The 26,046-nt window shown below is 38.7% G+C and overlaps 1 protein-coding gene across 1 annotated transcript in view; it reads left to right on the forward strand.

Moving 5' to 3' along the window:
* The window catches only part of AUTS2 (autism susceptibility candidate 2), a 1,211,676-nt gene that overhangs the window by 523,943 nt on the left and 661,687 nt on the right, over window positions 1-26,046 (forward strand). The window contains exons 4-5 of the mRNA XM_011932306.1: window positions 5,943-6,044; window positions 23,108-23,143. Of these exons, the coding sequence (XP_011787696.1) occupies window positions 5,943-6,044; window positions 23,108-23,143 (138 nt within the window). The remainder of the gene's footprint in view (window positions 1-5,942; window positions 6,045-23,107; window positions 23,144-26,046) is intronic.

Raw genomic sequence — 26,046 nt, forward strand, 5'->3', positions numbered from 1 at the left:
GTGTTTCTATCTCCTTCAGTTCTGCTCTGATCTTAGTTATTTCTTGCCTTCTGCTAGCTTTTGAGTGTGTTTGCTCTTCCCTCTCTAGTTCTTTTTTTAACCTCTGCATCGTTTTTCATTGTTTTGTTTTCTTGTTCCTTGATTAGTAGGATGCTAAAGCCTCCCACCTTCTTTTGCTTTCTTTTATTATCTTTTATTTATTTTCTTTTATTATCTTTTATTTAGAATTTTTTTTACTTTATATAATTTTATATAATGACTTATAACTTAAGACTTCAGAGGTATAAAAGGTAAAGATTTTACCCTTTCATCACAGTAAAATGACTTTGACAGGTGATTTTTACCTACTAATTTCTAATCGTGTGTCTTTTTCTCTCTTTTTTTTAATTTAGGAGTTCTTTGTAACTAATACATCAATGGGATCTCAATGTGTTGATTGATCTATCTGTCCATTTATCTGTCTTACCCAACACAAACCAGATTTTTTTTTAATTTTTAAATGTGAGCTTAATGTATTTATATTATTATCAGAACACTTTGTTTTATGCTTTGCTTTCTTGCCACTTTTCTTATTTTCTTTTGTGTTGATTGATCTATCTGTCCATTTATCTGTCTTACCCAACACAAACCAGATTTTTTTTTTATTTTTAAATGTGAGCTTAATGTATTTATATTATTATCAGAACACTTTGTTTTATGCTTTGCTTTCTTGCCACTTTTCTTATTTTCTTTCTCTTTCTCTATCATGATTTGAATTATTTTATATTTTATAATGATTTGGAAGGCAAATATTTTTAACGTGTAAATTTTACTAATGGTTAGCTTCAAGACTATCAAATTGTTACTTAAAACACTTTCTCTAACTATTGTAGAAAACAAAAGAACCTTTGATTCTGTGATCCCAGAAAAATTCCTTGCCCTGCCCTTGTGTCCAAAATTTGTTAAATTTTGGCTTTTATGCACAACTTGGCACTGTACATTTAAAAGTACAACAAGTTTTCTTTTTTTAAAATAGCTTTTCTATCCAACTTTATAATTTTACTTGTTGTAGTTATTTTGTGTTTGCTTATTTTGATTCATCAGCATTTTTCATTAAGTTTTTTAGTTTGGTTTATGTGCCTCTCATCTGAAATACCCTTTAAAACTTAAGGAATAAAATAGTACAAATTCAATCCAGGATACTTTCCCAATTTGGGGACAATTTTATCTTGAAAAAAAAACAGTATTTTTCAAGATTAAATACTTGACTGCTTTGATGGTAGTGAAGTCTATGGGTATATTAAAATTTTCTTGAAAAAGGAATCTTTTTGAGCTTACTGAAACATTCCCCAGATTTTGTATAGAGTTCATTTACATTCCTACAGGAAAACCCATCTGTCTGAAAAAGTATATGTGCTGCTTTGAGGAACCAAATTTGTGGAAGGAGATTCCATTTGGACACTCTTCTACATTGCCTGCATAATTCACATCATTCCTCTCAAATTCCAGGCACAGATATATTCTCCACATAATTTATCCTTCTGTAAATTTTGTTTGATGGATTAATGACACCTACTGGGCATGTAGCATCTTTTTGAAACTCTTCATATCCAAGCTGAAAAGAATGGGAAAGTCCAACTCCCAAATTCTGAGCAGATGTGCACAGAATTGCACTACCTTCATGCAGTCTAGGGTGATGGGACTTCGTTACATGTTCATTAGCAGTGATATAACCATGGATCGTTATTTTCCTAATTAACCATTAATAACAGTTAATACTATAATGGAATCACAATTTCAGAATTTGGAGCATATATTGTTGACAGTGAAATCTAATGAAAAACTAGCTTCTTACATTTTATAAAAGATGTTAATCTCATTGATAGAATTACTGCCACTCATGGCAGATACCAGCTTTCTTTCATTTTGCCTATTTATTTCTCATTGTGGTGCCCGAACTATTTAATATGTAATACTCTAATGGGAAGAAGCTTCTCACATTAGAGAGTGTGTTATAGTAATTTTTAAATAAACAAGGTCCTGAAGTATGTAAAGGCTGATGGTAAGAAATCTTACTGAAAGCTTACCGTATCAGTTAGCAGAAAAGCTTTCTTGTAATAGCGGTCATGGATGCTCATAAAATCAATGCAAGCAGATCAATTTTTCTTAGCTCTTTAAATGTTTAAGTCAGCACCTGGCCTTTGTGATGTCTCTTGGTTGTAGGTAATAGCCGGGAATTTCAGGTGAAGGATTACAACTTCTGAGTTAGTTATGCTACCGCAAATGGTCCATTGGATGTGGCTAAAATGCTAGTTTGAAAATATATTTGGCTGGGCACGGTGGCTCACACCTGTAATCCCAGCACTTTGGGAGGCTGAAGTGGGCAGATCACCTGAGGTTGGGAGTTCGAGACCAACCTGACCAACATGGAGAAACCCCATCTCTATTAAAAATACAAAATTAGCTGGGCGTGGTGGCGCATGCCTGTATAAGGCGCATGCAGCTACTTGGGAGGCTAAGGCAGGAGAATCACTTGAACCCAGGAGGTGGAGGTTGTGGTGAGCTGAGATTGCACCATTGCACTCCAGCCTGGGCAACAAGAGTAAAACTCTGTCTCAGGAAAAAAAAAGAAAGAAAGAAAATATATTCATGGGATTAGGAATGAATACTTCTTTGCCTGAAATCTTGTGGTTTAGCTTTAGTACTTAGTGTAGTCAATTCATTTCTTTGAAATATTGAGCTGTCTGACAGCTTAAAATCCTAAGTTTCCTTTAAACTTGAGCCTGGCTTTGGAGGAGAAGGGGGTGGATTTTATGTAAGGCTCTCTGAAGAGAATTCACTGAAGTGCTTTTTGCTGGCAGGGCACTGGGAAGGCTAGCAGGCTGCTTCCTCTCCGTTCTTCTTGGGTTTTGCCCTTAGCCTAGATCAACATTTAGTCAGATAATTTACGTCAGGGCCACTGAAGTGTGTTTTTATGCCTTGGTAAAGTCATCATTTTCCTTTCATGAAGAAGCGTGGAAAAGGCCCAGGTGCAATGCCCAGGTTTTGTTAAGCCAGTTGGATATTAGTAAAAGCCCTGACGCTCTTTATATTCTTAGTTCCCAGCTGGATATGTAGCTCTCATCTAAGTTGGGAACTGAGTTTTTATTATTAGTTTTTTAAACAGAGACGGGGTCTTGCTATTGTTTCTGGGCTGGTCTCGAACTCCTGGGCTCAAGTGATCCCCCTGCTTTGGCCTCCCAAAGTGCTGGGATTATAGACATGAGCCACCGTGCTCAGCCATAAAGGTGTTGATCACGTATCACCTAACAAGATTCTTTTCCTTGTGACTGTACTATAGTCAGGTACCACAAAGAAATTGAAAACATGTTATGTGGAGAATACTAGTATGCTGCAGAATCATTACTTCCATGTCAAATGTAACATCTAACTGTACACTGAGAATTACTTTTTTCATCCATACCTTGGGGGTAGTTCTACCTGCCCTTACTTAACTCAGAATCAGTGGGGTAAGAGTTTGATACTGCTTATGAATTGGAGGGCTCATGCCACATGCAGACTTTATTATCGGTATAACTGTGTTATAACAATAGGCTTTTTGAGCTTGAAAAATGTATCATAATTATCAAAGGCATTTAATGAAGAATGACGTGCTAGCTAAATTTTGAAGGCATATTAAAAATGTAAATGATAGAAAGAAAGAGCTCTTCAAAGACCATAGCAGAGGGGGTAAGATCTGAGCCTTAAAAAACATCTTGTAGCACAGAGAAGGTAAGGGTGAACATTCCAGACAGAGGGAATCTGGTGTGAAAAAAATTACAGAGCAGGAATGGACAAGAAAAGTTCAGGAAATGGAGACAAGGTGATGTTCATTTTGGATTAAATCTCTCCTTTATTATCAGTATGAAATTGAAAAATTGGAGAGAATGACAATATTCTGAACTTTTATTCCATAGTAATAGCTAAAGCCTCGTACAACTTGCATCTGAATTAACTTAGAATGAGGAGGTTTAGCATTAACTGAGGAGAAAACTAAGTACTTAAGAGCTCAGGAGGATACAAAGTAAAATTAGCATCAATTTTCTGGGCTCCTTTATAGAAGACTTCCCGGAGAAAGGGATTTTAGAAGAATATGATAAAAGTGAATTTCTGGAAAGGTTGATAGCAAAAATGAATGCCTTGTTTTGAAGACGTGGGGGAAGCTGACTCTGTGAATGGTATGACCAGAAGTGAGGTCTGAGCTGTAGTCTTTAAAGACTCCAAGGAATGTTGATTCAGCCTCACTCTCTATTCATCTTGGTTTCATCTTCCCCTTGGCACCATAGCCACTTGAAATCCCTACAGGCAAAAGTTTGCTACTTATTGCCTGTTCTATTCTTTGAAATTCCCTCCTGTCTAGAAAAATGGAGCTTATGTTTAGTTTGAGATTTTCCATGTTTTCATTCATGCACCCATCTCTAATGTTTCTCGTTACTGTCTCCCCAAAGGAACTCTGTTTCAAATGAGACTGCGGATCATTTCCCAGTATGTTGCTTTTTCTGTCTTTGCTTTCTGCCTTTCTCTTCACTGGAGTGTCTTTCACTGTCCTCTGAGCCATGAGTTTAATCTACTTTTAAAATCCAAGGCTTCAGAAATCACTTCTCTGAACCTCCCTGGCTACTTGTTGGTTTCATTGAACATGTATCTCCTTGTGGTGTTGTATTTGCTTGTCTTGTGCTGCCTTTGTCTTGTTATATTGAAAACATTGTCAAGGGGCTGTGACTTGTAACCAATATACTACATTGCTTGGTGTTTCTGAAAATGTGGTTGGTGATGATATTGTAGACCAATGCTCCATGTATTTATGACTCACAGTCTCATATAGACTGATGGTTTTCAATTTTATGTCTTTTTTCATTTTTAATGGAAAACCAGAGCTTGTTAAATGTGTAGAAACCACTAGAATATAAACTTCATGAGAGGACTTTTGTTTGGTTTTTTTGGTGTAGTAGCATATCTTCAGCACTTAATTCTATCCCGGATGTGGCACTTAATACATTATGTGTTGAAAAAGTGCTGATTTAATTTACTTAATCTGTAGGTCTTCACTGGTTCTTTTAAATATCCAGTAAGAAACCTCCAGGATGTTATCTTAATGAACAAGATCATTAGGTGTCATCCTACTGTTTGAAGGATAACATCACAGCATCCCATCATTTTTTTCCTAGGAGAAGAAAACTTTGTTTTATTTTGCTCTGATTTGTTTCTTTTTTTGAGACAAGACAGAAGAAAAAAGGTAAGAAATCATAGTTGGTGTAATCTCACTTCAGTTTATTCAATGTCTTTGGTCTTTTCATTACTGAAAAAAAAATTGCAGTGGAACAGAAGAAAAAATTTGATGGAAAGACTACTTTCTAATTTATGGACCTTGGTTTGGCTTTTTAGATGTTTATTTAAGGCTTGCCCACTCTTTTCTCTACATTGACATTTCATGGTGAATATTTTGCTTATTCTACCCTCTGTGTTTTTTCTATGGCAGCTTGCCTGGCAGTATTCAGAAGCTGAGAAGAATGTTAAAGATCAGAACCTTAAATTGTTCACTTTTATTTTGTTTCTTTTTTTGATGAAGTCTCACTCTGTCACCCAGGCTGGAGTGCACTGGTGCAGTCCCAACTCACTGCAACCTCTGCCTCCTGGGTTCAAGTGATTCTCCTGCCTCAGCCTCCTGAGTAGCTGGGACTATAGGCACGTGTCACCATGCCCAGCTAAATTTTGCATTTTTAATAGAGACGGGGTTTCACCATGTTGGTCAGGCTGGTCTCAAACTCCTGATCTCATGATGCTCCTACCTCGGCCTCCCAAAGTGCTGGGATTACAGGCATGAGCTACTGTGCCTGGCTCTTCACTGTTGACAAGAATCAAAAACAGGAACTAAGAAGGAGACCACTAACTTTTTCCTTTTTCCTCTTTTCTTTTGCCTTTAGCTCAAGCCAGGACAGAACAGCTGCAGGGACAGTGACAGTGAAAGTGCCAGTGGAGAATCCAAGGGCTTCCACCGGAGCAGCTCTCGGGAAAGGCTCAGCGATGTAAGTTTAATTAAAAATAAATAAATAAATAAACCAAAACCACTAGGCCACACACACACCATTGGTTCAAGTCTGAATTACATAACTTTCCCTCATCTTTAGAATTTTTTTGTCTACCCAAGCATTGCGGTTCACATTATCTTTGTATTCCTATGTGAGCATTGTAGTTACGGCATCATTCTAAAATGTCGTTTGAGCAAAAATGTATTTTGACGAATCATGAGGTAGGAGGAACTATTTGTTACCTTAGAAACAGCAAGGCCAGGCATAGTGGATCATGCCTGTAATACCAGCGCTTTGGGAGTCTAAGGCAGGTGGATCACCTGAGGTCGGAAGTTCGAGACCAGCCTGACCAACATGGAGGAACCCCGTCTCTACTAAAATTACAAAATTAGCTGGGCATGGTGGTGCATGCCTGTAATCCCAGCTACTCAGGGGTCTGAGGCATGAGAATCACTTGAACACAGGAGGTGGAGGTTGTGGTGAGCTGAGATCCGGCCATTGCACTCCAGCCTGGGCAACATGAGCAAAACTACATCTCAAAAACAACAACAACAACAACAACAGACGACAAAGAGGAATGATGATACTTTTATTATCTGTTGCAACTGAAAGAAGTAGTCAAGTAGTGCTGAGACTGGGAAATGACATCATTTAGCTATGGGCTTTTTGTAATTTCTTCACTTAAGAAATTGTTAACAATCCCTGTCATTTTTATTCCTGCTGGAAGTGGTGACTAATCAGCTACTTACTTGGCAAGACAAGGAATTAAATTTCCTGATGGGGCTGGGCACAGTGGCTCACACCTGTAATCCCAGCATTTTGGGAGGCTGAGGCAGGTGGATCACGAGGTCAGGAGTTCGAAACCAGCCTGGCCAATATGGTGAAACCCCGTCTTTACTGAAAATACAAAAATTAGCTGGTCATGGTGGCGCATGCCTGTAATCCCAGCTACTCAGGAGGCTGAGGCAGGAAAATCTCTGAACCCGAGAGGCAGAGGTTGCAGTGAGCCGAGATCGCACCACTGTAGCTAGCCTGGGCAACAGAGCAAAAACCCATCTCAAAAAAAAAAAAAAAGAAAAAAGAAAAGAAAATTCCTGTTGGATTTCTGGAAGGAAAACCTTGTGAGAATGCGTCATACCTCTTTAGATGTCTATTTGCCCTCTAGATGTGATTTTAATTGTTCTCTAGTCTGCTACCCACCAACAGGGCTGGTTCCCCCTCTGTTGCTTCTGAGAACCACCTTTGCCTCTTTGGACTCTCTTGCCTTCTTTACTCATGTGTCATATATCAGCATTCTTTTTTTTTTTTTTTTTTTTGAGATAGAGTCTCACTCTGTCGCCAGGCTAGAGTGCAATGGTGCAATCTCGGCTCACTGCAACCTCTGCCTCCCAGGTTCAAGTGATTCTCCTACCTTATCCCCCCAAGTAGCTGGGACTACAGGCATGCACTACCACGCCCAACTAATTTATGTATTTTTAGTGACAGGGTTTCACCATGTTGGCCAGGATGGTCTCGATCTCTTGACCTCGTGATCTGCACACCTTGGCCTTCCAAAGTGCTGGGATTATAGACGTGAGCCACCACACGCCCAGGTATATATCAGCATTCTTAACTCACCTGTGCCTCAAGAGCAACACTTGGAAATTCTTTTGTGAAGTGAATCAAGTAAAGAGAATTTTTATTTTTTTGAGATGGAGTCTCACTCTGTTACCAGACTGAAGTGCAGTGCCCTGATCTCAGTTCACTGCAACCTCTGCCTCCCAAGTTCAAGCGATTCTCCTGCCTCAGCCTCCTGAGTAGTCTGGATTACAGGCCCGTGCCACCCCACCCAGCTAATTTTTGTATTTTTAATAGAGACAGGGTTTCACCATATTGGCCGGGCTGGTTTTGAACTCCTGACTTCATGATCTGCCACCCCGGCCTCCCAGAGTGCTGGGATTAGAGCTGTGCGCCACCACGCCTGGCTTGATTTTTGTATTTTTTGTAGAGACAGGGTTGCTCCATGTTGGCCAGGATGATCTAGCACTAACAGAGTAAGTGAGAGAGTCGTATCATGAAAAAAAGAGAGAATACTTCAGTGTGTCTGAGTATTAAGAACAAATAAAGGATATGTAATGAGGAGCAAAATCCTTTATTTTCTCCTTTTTTTAAAAAAACACCATACTCTAAAGCAGTGTGCTGTTCATTATAGAGTGCAAGATGATTCACTGAGTTCCAGAGAGAAAATATTAGTACTTTTTTTCTTAGAAAAATAAATTAAACTTTACTAGTATTCAATTTAATGAGTGGGGAATAGTTGTTGTCTATAATTTTTAAATACATGGATCTAAGGAGCGTATACTCAAAACTTTTTTTACTGCGAGATGTCTACAAACATAAATGGTTGGAGACTACTGTAGCACACTGAGCAGTTCTCTATGATAATACCACATCCATCTCTCCATCAGCCAAGGTATACAACTCCGAGATACAACCGCCTTCCTGCACCTCTCATGAAAGTTTGTGAGGTTTATGATGAGATGTTGTATGAGATATTGAATTCTTATAGGAATTAAATGGAATAAAGTATAATTATTTTTATGTTATTTTAATATATTAGTTATAGATAATTACCTCACCTTCTTCTGTGGTATAATATCAAATTATATAAATAAAGAGTACTAACAGTCTTTTATTGTGTGTGTGTTTCTGTGTGTAAGAATATGTTTTATTGTGTGTCTATGTGTTTGATTAATTTTGTGATGGAGCTATACAATCATAAAACCATGACAACTTTTCTTATCTAAGTTGTTAATGTTTAAATAGCTGTTTTTCTGAGATTTTTGTTACATTTTTAATGTAAGATCTCATTGACCCTGGAAATTATTCTAGGGTTAGTCAGTCATATTTTCTTCATAGTGTAGAGAAATGAAAACCATGCTAGTTTAGGGGACTAGAGCTGCCATTGGGTCTTTTGGCTTGCTTCCCGTAACTCACTTTCTGTTAGATAAAAATAAATTGACAAAAGGCATTCCATATTCATGAATAGAAAGACTAAATATTATTAAGATGTCAGTACTACCCTAAGCTATTTATAGATTCAGTGCAATGTCTATCATAATTCCAACAACCTTTTTTGCAAAAATGGAAAAGCAGATTCTCAAATACATATGAAATGGCTTGAGGCCTTAATAACCAACATAGTCTGGAAAAAGAACAAAGTTAGAGGACTTACACTTACCAACCTCAAAACTCACTGCAAAACTACAGTTAATCAAAACAGTTTGGTACTGGCCTAATATTAGACATACAGACCAATGGAGTAGAATGGGAAGCCCAGAAGGAAGCCTATACTTAAATGCCCAACTGATTTTTAACAAGAATACCAAGACACTTCAATGGGGAAAGAATTTTCTCTTCAACAGATGGCATTGAGACAACTGGATTTCTATGTACAAAAGAATGAAGTTGGACCCCTACATCGCACTATGTACAAAAATAAACTCAAAATGCATCAATGACAAAAATTTAAATGTGAACACCATAAAACTCTTAGAAGAAAATATACAGGTAAATCTTCATGACCTTCAATTTGGCAGTGGCTTATTAGATATGACACCAAAAGCATGTACAATGAAAGAGAAAATAAATTGGATTTCATCAAAATTAAAAACTTCTGCACACCAAAGAGCATTATCAAGAAAGTAAAAAGACAGCCTACAAAATGGGGAAAAGATTTGCAAATCATATAACTGGTATTTGTTATACAGAATGTGTAAAGAACTCCTACAACTCAATAATAGTCAACCTAATGCAAAAATGTGCAAAGAATTTGAGAAATATTTCTACAAAGAAGTACAAAGAAGAGGTACTTGAAAAATGCTGAAAATCATTAGTTATTAGAGAAATGCAAATTAAAACTGTAACAAGATTATCATTTTATACCTAGTAGGATGGTTACGCTTTTTAAAAGAGAATGAAAAATAAGAAGTGTTGGCAAGGATGTGGAGAGGTTGGAACACTCATACATTACTGGTGGGAATGTAAAATGATGCAGCCACTGTAGAAGACAACTTGGCAGTTCCTCAAAAAGCTGAAACATATAATTACCATATGACCCAGCAATTTCACTTTTAGGTATATACCCCAAAGAATGGAAAACATGAACTTAAACAGAGACTTGCAAGCCAGTGTTCACTGCAGCATTATTTATGGTAGCCAAAAGGTAGAAACAAACAATGTGTTTCTCAACAAATGAATTGATAAACGAAACGTGACAGCTTGGCTGATATGCACACAATGGAATATACTCAGCCATAAAAAGGATTGGCATTGTAATATATACTACAGTATGGATGAACTTTAAAAATATCATGCGAAAGAAAAGTAAGACAAAGAAGGACAAGTATTGTGTGATTCCACATATATGAGGTATCTAGAATATGCAAATTCATAGAGACGTAAAGCAGAATAGAACTTACCAGGAATTTGGGGGATGGAGAGTGGGAGGGAGAAAAGCTATTGCTTGATAGAGTTTCTTTTTGGGGATGATAATAATGTTTTTGAAATAGATAGTCATGACAGTAGTTCAATGTTTTGAATGTAATTAATGCCACTGAATTACACAATTAAAAAATGGTGATCTGTTAAAAAATGTAAAAATGATTAGGGCTGTAATAATGCTTATTGTGCTTTCACTTTGTTGAAAATATGGAAAATAGTTATAACTTTTACCATCCTTATCTACTAATTGTGTCACCTGTGTCATTTCTGGTCCTGTTTCTATTGGTTGTTTTTTCTCTTCATTATGGATCATATTTTCCTGCTTCTTTGTATGCGTGGCAATTTTTCACTGGATGCCAGACATTATAAAATCCTGTCAGTCTTAAGTCAGTCAATGAGACACTTTCAGTTCATATTGTTTATTATATTTAAAAATTATGCAAAAAAAGTGTGGACATATAGTAGGCATATCGTTCATTAATTATTAACATTCATTCTTTTTGCAACATTACTAAAAAGGAAAGAAAGAAAATTGATCCAAAAAGTGGACATTTAGTGAAATGTTTTGAGATCCCTAGTCACATTTCCCTCACACATGTGCAGGTCTGAGATTGCAGAGTCCTGTGTCAAACACTTTTTTTTTTTTTCTTGACACGGAGTTTCGCTCTTGTTGCTCAGGCTGGAGTGCAGCAGCATGATGTTGGCTCACTGCAACCTCCACCTCCTGGGTTCAAGCAATTCTTCTGCCTCAGCCTCCTGAGTAGCTGGGATTACAGGCGCTTGCCACCACACCCAGCTAATTTTTTGTATTTTTAGTAGAGATGGGTTTCACCATGTTGGCCAGGCTGCTCTCAAACTCCTGACCTCAGGTGATCCACCTGCCTTGGCCTTCCAAAGTGCTGGGATTACAGGCGTGAGCCACCATGTTTGGCCGAGATGAAAGCTTTTAACAAGTCAGCCCACAGAATGATTCTTTTGGATACCAAAGCAACACTTACCTGTGCAATATTTTAGAGAGTAAAGATGCCCCATTTTTGCTTGAAAGAGAATTAACAATTAATTTATTTTTTACTTTTATTTTAGTTTCCTGGGTATATGTGAAGGTTTGTTACATAGGTAAACTCATGTCACAGGGGTTTATTTACAAATTATTTCATCACCCAGTACCCAATAGTTATCTTTTCTACTCCTCTCCCTCTTACCACCCTTCACCCTCAAGCAGACCCTAGTGTCTGTTGTTTCCCTCTCTGTGTTCATAAGTTCTTACTATTTAGGTTCCACTTGTAAGTGAAAACATGCGGTATTTGGTTTTCTGTTCCTATATTACTTTGCTGAGGATAGTAGCTTCTAGCACCATCCATGTTCCTGCAAAAGACATGATCTCGTTCTTTTTTATGGCAATGTAGTATTTTGTGGTTTACATATACCAAATTTTCTTTATCCAATTTGTCATTGATGGGCATTTAGGTTGATTCCATGTCTTTGCTATTGTGAATAGTGCTTCAGTCAACATTTGCATGCATATGTCATTACGGTAGAATGATTTATATTCCTCTGGGTTTATATCCAGTAATGGGATTGCTGGGTCAAATGGTAGTTCTGCTTTTAGCTTTTTGAGGAATCATCATACTGCTTTCCACAATAGTTGAACTAATTTACACTCCCACCGATAGTTTGTAAGTGTTCCCTTTTCTCCGCAACCTTGCCAGCATCTGTTGTTTTTTGACGTTTTAATATTAATAATAGCCATTTCGACTGGTGAGATGATATCTCATTGTGGTTTTGATTTGCATTTCTCTAATCATCAGTGATATTGAGCTTTTTTTGTATAGGCTTGTTGGCTGCATATATGTCTTCTTTTGAAAAGTATCTCTTCATGTTCTTTGCCCACTTTTTAATGGAGTTGTTTGGTTTTATCTTGTAAATTTGTTTAGCTCCTTATAGATGCTGGATATTAGACCTTTTTCAGATGCATAGTTTGCAAACATTTTCTCCCATTCTGTAGGTTGTCTGTTTACTCTGTTGATAGTTTCTTTTGCTGTGCAGAAGCTCTTTAAGTTTAATTAGATTCCAATTGTCCATTTTTGCCTTTGTTTGATTGCTTTTGATGACTTTGTCATGAAATCTTTGCCGTTTCCTATCTGCAGCATAGTATTGCCTAGGTTGTCTTCCAGAATTTTTATAGTTTTGGGTTTTACACTTGTCTTTGATCCATCTTGAGTTGGTTTTTGTATATGGTGTAAGGAAGGGGTGCAAGGGGTGCAGCTTCACTCTTTTTTCTTTTTCTTTCTTTCTTGAGATGGTGTCTCGCTGTGTCTCAAGGCTGGAGTGCAGTGGCACGATCTTGGCTCACTGCAACCTCTGACTCCCTGGTTCAAATGATTCTTCTGCCTCAGTCCCCCGAGTGGCTGGGATTACAGGCATGTGCCACCACACCCAGCTAATTTTTGTATTTTTAGTAGACAGGGTGTTTTACCGCATTGGCCAGGATGGTCTCAAACTCCTGACCTCGTGATCTGCCCACCTTGGCCTCCCAAAGTGCTGGGATTGCAGACATGAGCCACTGCTCTCGGCCCATCTTCAGTCTTCTTTAATGCCTATCAGAGAGTGAGAAGATGGAGTCAAAGACTACTACTGGTTTCTGTTTTGTTTTTACTTTTTTTTTTTTTGAGACAGAGTCTCACTCTGTCGCCCAGGCTGGAGTGCAGTGGCGTGATCTCTGCTCACTGCAAACTCTGCCTCCAGGGTTCACGCCATTCTCCTGCCTCAGCCTTCCGAGTAGCTGGGACTACAGGTGCCCGCCACCATGCCCGGCTAAGGTTTTGTATTTTTAGTAGAAACAGGGTTTCACCATATCAGCCAGGATGGTCTCAATCTCCCGACCTCATGATCTGCCTGCCTTGGCCTCCCAAAGTGCTGGGATTACAGGCATGAGCCACCACGCCTGGCCCCTGTTTTTAATATGGGATTAAAAATCCCATATTAGTTCTTATTATGCTTATTGTTTCACTTCATTGAACATATGGAAAATAGTTATTACAGCTTTTACTGTCCTTGTGTACTGATTTTGTCACCTGTGCCATTTCTGGGCCTGTTTCTATTGGTTGTTTATTCTCCTTACTGTGGGTCATATTTTCTGGCTTCTTTGTATGCCTGGCAATTTTTTATTGAGTGCCAGACATCATAAAATTTTCCTTGTTGGGTACTGGGTATTTCTGGTTTCTATAACCATTACTCATTTTGGGATACAATTTTGTTATGTAGACGTGTACGTGTGTGTGTGTGTGTGTGTGTTTAATGTTTGCTTTTGTACTTTGTTGGAGAAGACCAGAACAATCTTTAGTCTAAAGATAATTTTTCCTCCATGCTGACTGAGTACTCTGCCTAATCCCTTGTGTCTTAACAAGGTTTTTCCACTGTAAATTATGGGAAAACAAACTATTCCCTGCCTTGTGTGAGCTTTATAAGTTCTTCCTCCTCCTTTCCAGTGGTTGTTTTCCTTGCCTCGGGCCTTTTTCTCTCACAGGTGTGCTGATTAGTCTTCAGGTGGAAACTAGAGGGGAACCTTCTGCAGCTTTCATGATTCTCGCTTTCTGTGATGCTGTCTCCTCCTTATCCTCTGCCTTGGAGTTCCAGCTGTCTTGGCCTCCCCTTATTCTCAACTCTGTCTTCAAGACTCAGAGATTCCACCTGGGTCACCTCCTACCCCGCGATGCTGTGGCATGAAAACTCTCCAGGCAGTGAGGTGGGAAAATTTTAAGGGTCACCCTACTTTTTTCTCTTCTCTCAGATATTATTGTCCTTTATCTTACCCAGTTTCTAAAAACTCCTGTTGCATACATTTTGTCCAGTTTTTTAGTTGCTTGAGGGGAGAATACATTCAGTCCCTATTAGTCCATCATGCCCATGACTTGTTTTTCAGCTAAGATGAAATTTTCCTTCAGCCTTTTCACCCATTTTAGTGATATTTTTAGGAGCATTGGCAGTTGAGACTTACTCTCAAGTGAGGTTAATCAAAATACTATATTTTTCTAGCTTTGTTTTTTTGAATTGGTTAGGCCAAAAGAATGAGAATAAAGAATTCCAGTGTAGCTGGAGAATTTGACTCATGGGTGAGGCTTAAAAACACCAAATATGCGGCCAGGTATGATGGCTCATGCCTGCAATCCCAGCACTTTTGGAGGCCAAGGCAGGCAGATCACTTGAGGTCAGGAGTACAAGATCAGCCTGGCCAACATGGTGAAACCCCGTCTCTACTAAAAATACAAATAAATTAGCTGGGCGTGGTGGAGCACATCTGTGCTCCCAGCAACTTGGGAGGCTGAGGCAAGAGAACAGCTTGAACTTGGGAGGTGGAGGTTGCAGTGAGCAGAGACTGTGCCACTGCACTCCAGCCTAGGTGACAGAGTGAGACTTAAAAAGAAAAAGACTTTTATTAAGACTCTGTCTTAAAAAGAAAAACTCAAATATGCTTTGCTTTTCTAAATTATGTATTACCAGACCATGTTGCTGGGAGGGAATAATTGGCCACAAGGACTTTCAGATTGTTCACATCAAGGAGACATAGTAACTTGTTTAGATTAGTCACTAGGGAAGAGGTATGGGAAATAATTGAATACATATTTAATAAATGTTTATGATGAGTTATTCAAGGGGAAAATATTGCTTCCAACTTAAACAGAATTTTGTAATTGGGGAAGTTTGTCAAAAGTTAGGAGCAAAACATGCTTAAAAACTTTTAATAAACAAGCCTCAAATTATGAAATGTTAATGGGCATTTATTACAAACAGGCCAAGATTTAATAGAAGTTCTGCTATTTATTGTGTGTGACCTTAGGCAAAGAACGTGACCTTTCTGCCCTGCCAAGACGGAGTCTTGCTGTGTCACCCAGGCTGGAGTGGAGTGGAGTGGAGTGGAGTGGAGTACAATGGCACTATCTCAGCTCACTGCAACCTCCACCTCCTGGGTTCAAGCAGTTCTCCTGCCTCAGCCTTCCGAGTGGCTGGGAATACAGGCATACACCACCATGCATGGCTAATTTTTGAATTTTTAGTAGAGATGGGGTTTTACCGCATTGGCCAGCCTGCTCTCAAACTCCTGACCTCAGGCAATCCATCCACCTCGGACTTCCAAAGTGCTGGGATTACAGGCATGAGCCACCATGCCTGGCCTTGTTCACACTTTCAAATCTTCCTACCTTTGCTTATTCTTTTTATTTATTTAAAATGGATTGCAGTGGCATGATCTCAGCTCACTGCAACCTTGACCAGGGGGTTCAAACTTTTCTTGTGCCTCGGCCTCCCAAGTAGCTGGGACTATATGGGTGTGCCACCATGCTTGGCTAATTTTTGTATTTTTAGTAGAAATGGGGTTTCGCCATGTTGACCAGGCTGGTCTTGAGCTCCTGATCTCAGGTGATCCACCCTCCTCAACCTCCTACCAAAGCCCTGGGATTATACACATGAGCCTCCACGCTTGGCCTGTTTTATTTCTGTTCTTTTTTCTTTCTTTGTTTTTCTTTTCCTTATGTCAGCCTCAGCCTCACTTCTACCAAATACTTCCCAACATACTGCGGAAGTAAACTTCTTTAGTGCTTTATTTAACGACTATATGAATATGACTCTTTTCACCTTTCTCTCTGAAAGAATTTTGGGTTGAGTTGTTAGTTATGAGAAGACAGAAAAACATTTGACACCTTTCCAGGGTTCAGATCTTTCAAGGAATTGAAACATCTCAGAAAATAATGAAAAGGGATCAAATTCTTATAAGTCTAATGCTACACAGTTGTCTAATCTTATAATTCTGGTAGCTATTTACAGTTGAGACTTTTTTTATGCTTCTTTTTGACATACCCCTTCTCCTACTTCAAATCTCCCCTGGTCTTTGGGTTTTTATTGATTCGTCTATCCCACAGTGCCACTGTTCATCCATCCATGCCAGCATCTTTCCTATTCTTTCTTCTTCCCTTCCTTCCCTCCCTCCCTCCCTCTCTTGAAATCTTTATTGAGGTTTTATTCCATGCCAGGTTGTTTCACCAGCTACTGTTAAGGAGGAAACTGACTTGAGCCACTGCCATGAATGAACGTCCCACATTGTTATAATTAGATTGGGAAATCTAATCTCAACCTGACAAGGATTCTTGGTATTTTATTCCTCTCCTTTTTAAAAAAAATCTGTGCCACATTTTCCTTTTCCTTAACAGTTTGCTTATGCCTTTTTCCATTCCTGTCTCATGTATTTATGAATTCTCCTGGATATGTCAGTATTTCAGTTGTCAAGAAATGTCAATCAAATTCCTTTCATTCATCAGTTATAGTCTGCGCATTTGAGGTTGAGTGGAGAACAAGATGAAGCCTCTGCCCTCATGAAGTTTCCATTCTAGTGGGAGAGACAAAGCTGTGAAGAAACAACTGAAATTCTTTCTAATAGTGTTTTCTGACATAAACAATATGAAGGGTGGGAGTGTGTTGCCACTTTAGTGTGATTGGATGAGGGCTTTCTGTGTAGGTGACATTAAAACTGAGGCCTAAATAAAGAAAAGAAGGTAGACAGGTGAAGATCTATGGGAAGAACATTTTGGGCAACAGGAGCAACAAGTTTAGAGGCCCTGATTCAGAAGCAGCATGTTGTGTTTTAGGGCAAGAAAAATGGCTAGTGCGGCTAGAGTAGAATGAAGAAGCACAGTGGCTGAACACGTAACTTCTAACCCATGCTAAGGTGGCTGGGTGTTGTGTTAACTTCTGGGCTGCTTTAATGAATGATCACAAACTGTATGTCTGGAAACAACAGAAATCTATTATCTCGCAGTTCTGGAGGCTAGAAATTTAGCATCAGTGTGTATCTGTAGGGCTATGTTCCCTCTGCGGGCTCCAGGGAAGAATCCTTTTTTTCTCCTAGCCTCTGGTGTCTCCCAGTGATCCTTGGTGTTCTTGGCTTGTAGATGTATCATTCCAGTCTCTTCTTTAGTTTTCACGTGGCTTCTACAGCAGCCATTGGATTTATAGCCCATCCTAATTCTGTATGACCTTAATTTAGTTACATCTGCAAAGACCCTATATCCAAATTATGTCATTGTGTTAACTTCTCCACAGAAACAGAACCACAGCAGAAGATAACAGAACCAATAGAGAATGATTTATTTTGAGAAATTGGCTCACAGTTTCGGAGGCTGACAAGTCCCAAGATCTATAATCAGCAAGCCAGAGACCCAAGAGAACCAGTAGGATAATTCTAGTCTCAAGACTGGCAGGTTTGAAACTCGTGAAGAGCTGATGTTTTTATTGTGCCTGAAGGCACAATAAAAAATTGATGTCCAGGGTCAAAGCCAGGAAAGAGGAATTCTCTCTTATCTGGGAGAAAGTCAGCCTTTTGTTCTTTTCAGACCTTCAACTGATTGGATAAGGTTCACCCACTTTAGGAGGACAGCCCAGTTTACTCAGCATATCAATTTGAATGTTCAAATCATCTAAAAACATCATCACAGAAAACCCGGAATCATGTGTGACCAAATATCTGGGCACCCCATGGCCCAGTGAAGTTGAAACGTAAAATTGACCATCACAATCACACTCTGGGGTTCCTGGTAGACGTAAACAGGGGGACATTGCCCAATCCATGACAGGTTATTATCTTAAAAACCATTGAAGTATGTTATAAGGATTGGAGTTGTAGTTCTTACTTTAAAATGTTTATTTTGCCTTTGATATGAGGAACTGTCCATGAAGATGAGAGCAAGAATTAAATCAGAGGTAGAAGCCAGAAGGCTGAGATGAGAGTTGGTGACAACCTGAAGTGGGCATAACAGAAGGTTAAATAATTGATGCTGGAAGTGACGTAGCATTTTCACACCTGATGCTTTTATCAAGTTGTTACTCCATTTTTACTTGATTTCTTCCAACAACTATATGCTTATTTCTCATTCAAATATATTTTGTGTGTGGTTTTTTTGTTTTTTGTTTTTTTGTTTTGTTTTGTTTTTGGTTGGCTATTAGTAATCTTATTTCCAAGGCAAGTTTCTTTGGATTAAGATTTCAGGTTTTTAAAACACTACTGGAAGATCTGTGAATGAGCTTGTTTTGTGACCTTTGCAAGAAACTTACTTGTTCATATAATTCCTGGCATGGTCCTTCTCCTTTTTACTCCCAAGAGAGAAAAGCATAACATGAAGGTGGGTAGCCAGGGATGTTGACTACAATTAGCGATTTGGAAGAATTTTAAAATATTCAATTTAAATTAGCCCTAGGGTCAGAACACACATTTTCACCTAGGGGTGGAGTACACGTGTCCTGTCTGTACTCAGGGACCTGTAATAGTAGCCGGGGCCTCTCTCTGTGGATTTATAATGAATGGAGCACATCTATTTTAGATGGGTAATCAATTTTGAAATCCCTTGTTGTAAGTATGCTGTTAAAACAGAAATGTTAACTTCATGAGTTTAATGAGTAGCTTCGATGATAGCTTAGTGACAGAGATGGAAGGAAAGGCAAGTGGGGGGAAGTGAGAAGAGAACAAGTGTTTAATGAATATCTACTTGCAGACTTGAATGTCAGCAGCAACATTCTCCCTCCTGGAAAATGTCTTTCAACTGCGCATCCCATTACATTCCTGCAGCTCATGGTAGCATGAAGATTGAGACAAAGAGTGTGCTTCTAAGAAAGCTCTCCTTTACAATATAATGAGATGGAGGTGGGTAATTTGCAGAGATCGCTGGAGCAGTGGTCAAATATGAAAAAAAAAAAAAAAAAATCCAGCAGAATGAAAAGACCATGTTAAACAGGAGATGGCTTATAATGAGCCCGGAAATTGCATATCAGGTAGCCAGCTGGCCAGCATTTCCTCATATCCCTGTCTTGTCATGCAAACCGCTGAAATGTTCTCCTACTCTATTTCCTCAACCTCTTAATAGTTCTCATTTCTACCTACTGCATTGAAAATATGAATGAAATGGCAACTCTACCACTTGAAGAAATAAGAATGAAGCCCTTTTCAGCAGAAGTATTTGCCTAAACATGGATGGATAATATTATTTCAAATGCTTTTGAAACCAAGGAAACTTCTGTTTCTTTCTTTAAAAAATCCTCTTAATTTTCAAGTCACAATTTGACTCACAGCCTTTTCAGTATTCTGTGGCCTCTTTTGCTATATAGTTTGGACAGACTTTGCTTGAAGTCTCCAAGCAAGAAAAATGGAAGCCCTCCCTTATTGGAAATTAACAGGGAGGCTTGGCACGGTTCCTCATGCCTGTAATCCCAACACTTGGGAAGCCGACACAAGAGGATGACTTGAGGCCAGAAGTTTGAGACCAGTCTGGGCAACATAGTGAGACCCTAACTCTAGGGAAAAAAAAGTAACTGGGCATGGTAGTGCACGCCTGTAGTCCCAGCTACCCAGGAGGCTGAGGCAGGAGGATCACTTGAGCCCAGGAGCTTGAGTTTGCAGTGAGTCATGATCTTGATCATTAAAGAAGAGTTTTGTCAAATTGTTCAATAGTTAGAGTATTAGCACCTGTCTTCTTTCCTGGTTCTTTACCTTTTGGTGACTGTCTCTTCTTTGGTGACTGTGTCTTCTAAAATGAGAGGGCAGTACCAATCCCTAAATATACATCTGTAAGTGAATAACTTACAGCACATTTCTAATAATATTACCGCTGTTTCTAAACATTCCTTTGCTTTGTTTTTAGCATGATCTGTTGTTGCCTGTGTTCATGTAATTTCTGTCTTGGAAAATTATTGAAGCCACCAAATATTTGCAGCTATATTTAGATATAGACTTAGATTAGAAATATATGACAGAGACTCTTTTCTGGGCCTTTTTGATAGTAAGACCTCAGGGATATATGATAGTTGTTTTGAGCCTCAGCCAAACTGTGGTTTCCCTGTGACTGATAACTTCTGTTACCTATACTTTGATGGTGGGGTCCTGTTGGTGACCAGGCGTAATTTCTCACTGAATACAAGGCCGTAGTCAGAATCTTGGGGTTGTAGGACTAGACAAGCAGAAATCTTTTTATTTAATAGATGTCACTCCTGTTGAAATTCTCCAGCTACGACTGAAGGGAGTTGGCAAGTAGCCAAGAAAAATGTGGTGGAAAGGGTGTAAGAGGGGAGGAAATGTCAATGCCATGGACATTTGGCAAAGTCGATCAGAAGAGGGCTTTTCTACACATGTGTTTTCTGCCAGATCCTAAAATCAAAACTGAATGCCATGCATCTTTTCCCTTAAAAAAAAGAAAAAGAAGAGTACAGTGGGTTGGCACATGTGAATGGCTCCTGATACAAGAATCTGTATACTTTCTAGCAAATGCTGAAGCAAATTCCAGCAGACCTTTAATGTATATGGGGATCTTGTGTCTGTGTTCCCTCGTGTGCCTGTGTTTGTGCCCGTGTCTCGGGGAGGGGGTTATAAGGCAGGGTGCTTAAATGCTTTGTTGCATTATGTTAATTCCTCGGCAGTGCAATCAAATTCATGTCGTAATTAAAGCTGTCAGTTGGAAGGCAAGCCAATCGCCACGAAAACACAGCATAACAAATGAAGTGAAATGATTCTGCATGTAGCTATACAATGCTTCGCCAGGCATGAAATTAAATAAGTAATTTGATGTTGACATCAGAAATTGAAATGATACCCACTGTTCCCTCATTCAGTCAGACCTGCATAAACAATAGCCAGAACAAATATGCACAACAAAGCCCTCTTCTCCACCCAGCTCCCTGAGTAATGTACAATATATATGCAAAATGAGCATAACAGAGCTTTCCGAGACCTGAAGGATATAATTTTCTTTGGTATACAATAAGATGATATGTATGTGGGGGTAGGGAAGTGGGTTTGGTGGGAGTACTTCTCTTTCTGGGATAAAATACATTTGCAGGAAGGGAAAGAAATGAAATAAACAACTCCCATGGTCTCTCTGAGTAATTCATCCTAAAATGAGTTTACTTCCCAGGGGTATGGCTCCAAGCTAGTGGAGACCTAACTTGACTTTTGCTTTGTTCTGCTGCTGCATGGAGGGCTGTGGGTGCTGGAAACAGGTGCTGCTGTCGTATGGCTAGTCACTAGTATGAGAAATTGTCTCCATGACTACTGTGGATCTCCCTCCATACATTTACAGGATTAAGAATGCAGCAGGATTTTAAAAAACTGAGTCCAGTGAGCAAGATCACACATCTATGGTGCTTTATTCCCCTGAGTTTGTGTGAAACCCTGACATGAAGGAAGTTTTGCTTTGGGAGCTGCATTTAGGAATGCCCTGAAGCATACTCTTCTTGTTTGATGTAGATATAGTTACAGTACCATATTTCCTCCTCAAAGAGCTTAGCATCAAGAAGAATCACATCTCCGGTATTTTTATAGATGTCAAATTCTCCTGAGCCATTTTTCTTATGCATAATCCATCCATTCATTTATTTATACATTCATTCAACAAGTCCTTATTAAATGCATCCTGTGTGCAAGTCATTGTGTGAAGCTCTAAGAAGCAATGATGAATAGGCCAGATGGTTACTGCTATCTGAAGTTTCCAGAGTAGGGGGCAGGACGTGTAGGCAGAAGAGCTAGCAGTGAGCAGAGTAACTGTTGCATCAGGGCAGAGGTCATTTTGCTCCTGTGAAGGTGAAACACCCAACCCAAGCTCATCAGGGAAGAGGCCTGTCTGGTGCAGGGATGTTTAGCTGAGACCTGCAAATCTATTCAGCATTTTCTTCATCTTCATTTCAAGCTTAACCACAAAGAGGAATAGGATGCTAAAAATGAAATAATTTATAAGGAGAGGTTTTAGGAGAAAAAGCAAACAAAAATGAGAATCTCAGGCAAGTTTAATATACATTTTTTTTTTTTTGGCTGCTTTTCCCAAACAAGTGATGCCCTGCATTCCTTTCAGAATTAACATTTTTAAGTTCCCTGTGTGTCAGAACTATGACAGCCTAAACTGGTAATTCTTGTGACTTAAACCTTTCAGAAAAATGGTGCTTTTCACTGCTCCTCTTGGCCCACACATTCTTTGCATTTTAGTCTACTAATTACGTTTACAAAATGTCTCATTTTTGAAAAGCACCGTGTGTGTACTAACTGGTGCCTTTAGGGAATAAACTGGCAAGTAGGTCATACACTGGAAAAGTCATCCAAACCCACTGGGCTTTTTATTTTCAAGGCAGTCTGGGCTTTTTCCTCTTGCCTGCCCCTTTGCGGCCACAAAACGGAGTAGCTTGAGACCAGGGCATTGAATGTCAGCAAGTCAGGGAGGCAAGCTGATGCGTGTCTGTTTAGTCTCAGTGCAGGGCGAAATGCCATCATTAATTCATTACCCAGCTGCCTGTCAAATAAATTGGCAATTACATCCACCGCAGAGGCTTGGAATTCAGTAAATAGCACGTTAGCATCTCTGAGTTGTTGAGAGATGTAAAGGGGAAAATTAAGCAACACGGTGTTTGTATCAGTAGCAGATGACAAGGGGCAGCATACACTGGTGATATGATGTAGTGATGAAAAGCCTGCAAAGGGCTAGTAATGAGCTGTGTGGATTGGAACGTGTTAAAAACCATTGCTGATTTTCCACTTTCGTCTTTATGCTTTATTGCAGAGTTCAGCTCCTTCCAGCTTGGGAACAGGCTACTTCGTAAGTCTATCTCAACTTCCACATATGTGCCTTGCATTGGCATTGATTTCCTTCTATAATGAATGCTCATTGGGATATGGAAAAAAAATCTGAGAATTTATCTCTCAGTCCTGAAGAGCAGACTGATTTCCATTCTTTATTAGGAATTGTTTTACTTTTAGAAGACATAGCCTGCTGGGCCATAGGGATCATAAGTAAGTCCAAGGTATATACCTGGTTCCTAACACCCAGGACATTAGCTCCTTACCTGGCCACGTAAGGAGATACAGGGAACCTTGATTAGCTCGTGCCACCATTTCTCCACAATTACTTTTTTAGTAAGAAGTGTCATGTGGGGGTTGGAATTCAGATTATGCATTGAGATACTGATTTCTTGAAGAACATCTCCATATAAAGTGAGTTGCCTTTTTTTTGGTGGGGAGGATGGGGAATGGAGGTGGTATTTTTTAATGAATATTTTCCCTCACAGTCTGGGTAGCTTGCCTTTAGGTTTTTCTTTCAGCAATAATTAAACTAATATACTTATTTTTGCTAAAATGCAAAGTTTATTTCTGAATCTTTTTCTCTGTCCTTCGGGAAAGATGGCACTGGGGTGACCCTTCAGGGATTATCACAATATTGTGATAATCGTGAATCTAAAATTCATTCTCAAACAGCAGTTGTCACTTCATTATATGTATTTATAGTGAAATTCTCCTTTCTGGATTTAGTGATCCTTTTCAAGATACAAATAAAAAAGAGTGACAAATAAGCATTATTTGTACAATAGGATAACATGTCAATGTAGAAGTCTGTTGTGATACTTAAAGGAACCTAATTGGTGTTCTAAGTGATGAACACTGATACAGTCATGCCTCAGCATTTTCTGAGAAAATAGTGAAATCAAGAAAATCAAATAAAGTGGAAAATAATTAATTCACTTTAGTTGCTTTTAACTTTTGTCTCCAATGCTAATTACTCTGGTTTTCTTCTGCTCACATATTTGTCTCGATACATTTACATTAAATGTATGGAAACGAGCATCATTTCATTAACAAATGAGTATTTTCCAAGCTTAGCAAAAGTGGCATTTTCTAGATGTTGACTTTTTTTTTTTTTTTTTGGTCTTTATCTATAATAGGAGAAAAAGTAGAAGGATGATTTGGACCTGCTTAATACAGTTAGCACACTTACCCTTGCTCCTACTTATTGTGGCTGAATATTCATGCTAACAGAAACAAGCAGGATACATTCAGTATCCTGCTTCAGCAGTCGAAATAACAGACGTAGCCCCATCTGGCATCTCTTCACACCAGGCTGGATGTGGGTTGAGATGCTGGAAGTAAAATCTGGAGACTGCGATATCTATTCTCCATCCAAAAGCTAAAGCCTCCCCCTTTGCTTGCTTCAGCAGAAAGAAGGCCAAAGCCACTACCTTAGTCCTCAGTCATTTCTATACTGAACGTTCTATACCTTAGTCCTTGATCACTTCTATACTGAACATTCTAGTGTTTTTTTTATTGTCAGTAGGATCACCCTGAAAGAAGAAAGTCATTTCTCGAAACATTGAGATTTTCATTATGCTTTTTGCAGTTATTTTTCTCTCTAGTTCCAAGAATGGTTATTTTTATTCTCTAATAATATATTCTTATGATTAAAGAGTCTTTAATTACAAGTCTATTAATAAAATGACTTTTACAGCACATTGGATGAGTATAAAGGTTTTTTCTTATTTTGGTGAAATTGCTGGTAGACTTACTTTGCTTACATAAAAATCTGTCATCTTACTAGCTTACATGGAGAAGATATATACCAGATGTATATTCAGCTTTCAACTATGACAAAAATGCCCTGCTAGGATGTGTTTCCAATAATGTGATTGTTATGTTATCAGAGTGCAAAATCCATTAATATCGTTGCCAAGTCCTCATGAAAAGTGTCTTCTATTTCAACTTTCATTCCAATAGTATCACATGTAATAATTTCAGATACTAACTTCCACACTGGGGAGTTTCATACTTTTAAGTGGAAATCGTATGTGCACAACTTACATTAGTTCTTTGCCAACATATTATTTACACTGTGCTTTGTGATTTGTGCTGTCATAATAGCTTTTTACTTGTGTCTATAAAGAAGGCTCAGCTTCAGGTAAGTGAAATGATAATTTTTCAAGTCTATCCTTAATCCTCTTCAGCATGTCTTTGAAATGTGGACGGAGGGAAATCACCTGCAGAGTCCATGAGCTATTAGTGCAATTGAACCATAACATGAAATCTGGTATAAGAAAGCTGAAGGCACTTTTAACAATCTAGAACCGTTTTCTTGAACACTTTCCCATGCCCCAACTTCACAGTCTTCCTTTGTTTCTATTTTATACTCCTCTAGAGCTTTTGTCAACAGAGGTAAGATGCTATTCATTGTGTATGTTAATAATAGACACCTGAGTGTATACATGTGCAGGTGTGTGTGCATGCACACACATACATACACACCCTTAGCCAGAACTGGTATATTTTACTTTCAGTTCTTTTATCTGTAGTGATACATTAAAGGGTTTAAAGGAGAAGCCTTTGTTTTTGATCTGGTTGTATTTGTTTATATCTCCTTGGTTTTGTGTTCCAAAGATGTCTGCTTAGGTCTGTCACTTTTCCAATCCGTTTAGAAGCAGAAGATCTGAGAAATGAGAACAGCAGCTAAAATCAGTATTTACATAAGCATATTGCAAAGAATTCTTAAAGTAGACAAAATAGAGAAGGATTGGAACAAACTTTATACATTTTTGGGAGCTTTTGAATAATGTGGGTGTTATACACACAGAGAGACACACATATATATTCATTACATACTCATGCCCAGCTCATATTCTAAATATAAATGAAAGTATAGACTAGTTGGAATCGATTTGCTTTTTTTTTTTTTTTTTT

The sequence above is a fragment of the Colobus angolensis genome, unplaced genomic scaffold (genome assembly GCF_000951035.1).
Source record: "Colobus angolensis palliatus isolate OR3802 unplaced genomic scaffold, Cang.pa_1.0 Scaffold122, whole genome shotgun sequence".
NCBI lineage: Eukaryota > Metazoa > Chordata > Mammalia > Primates > Cercopithecidae > Colobus > Colobus angolensis.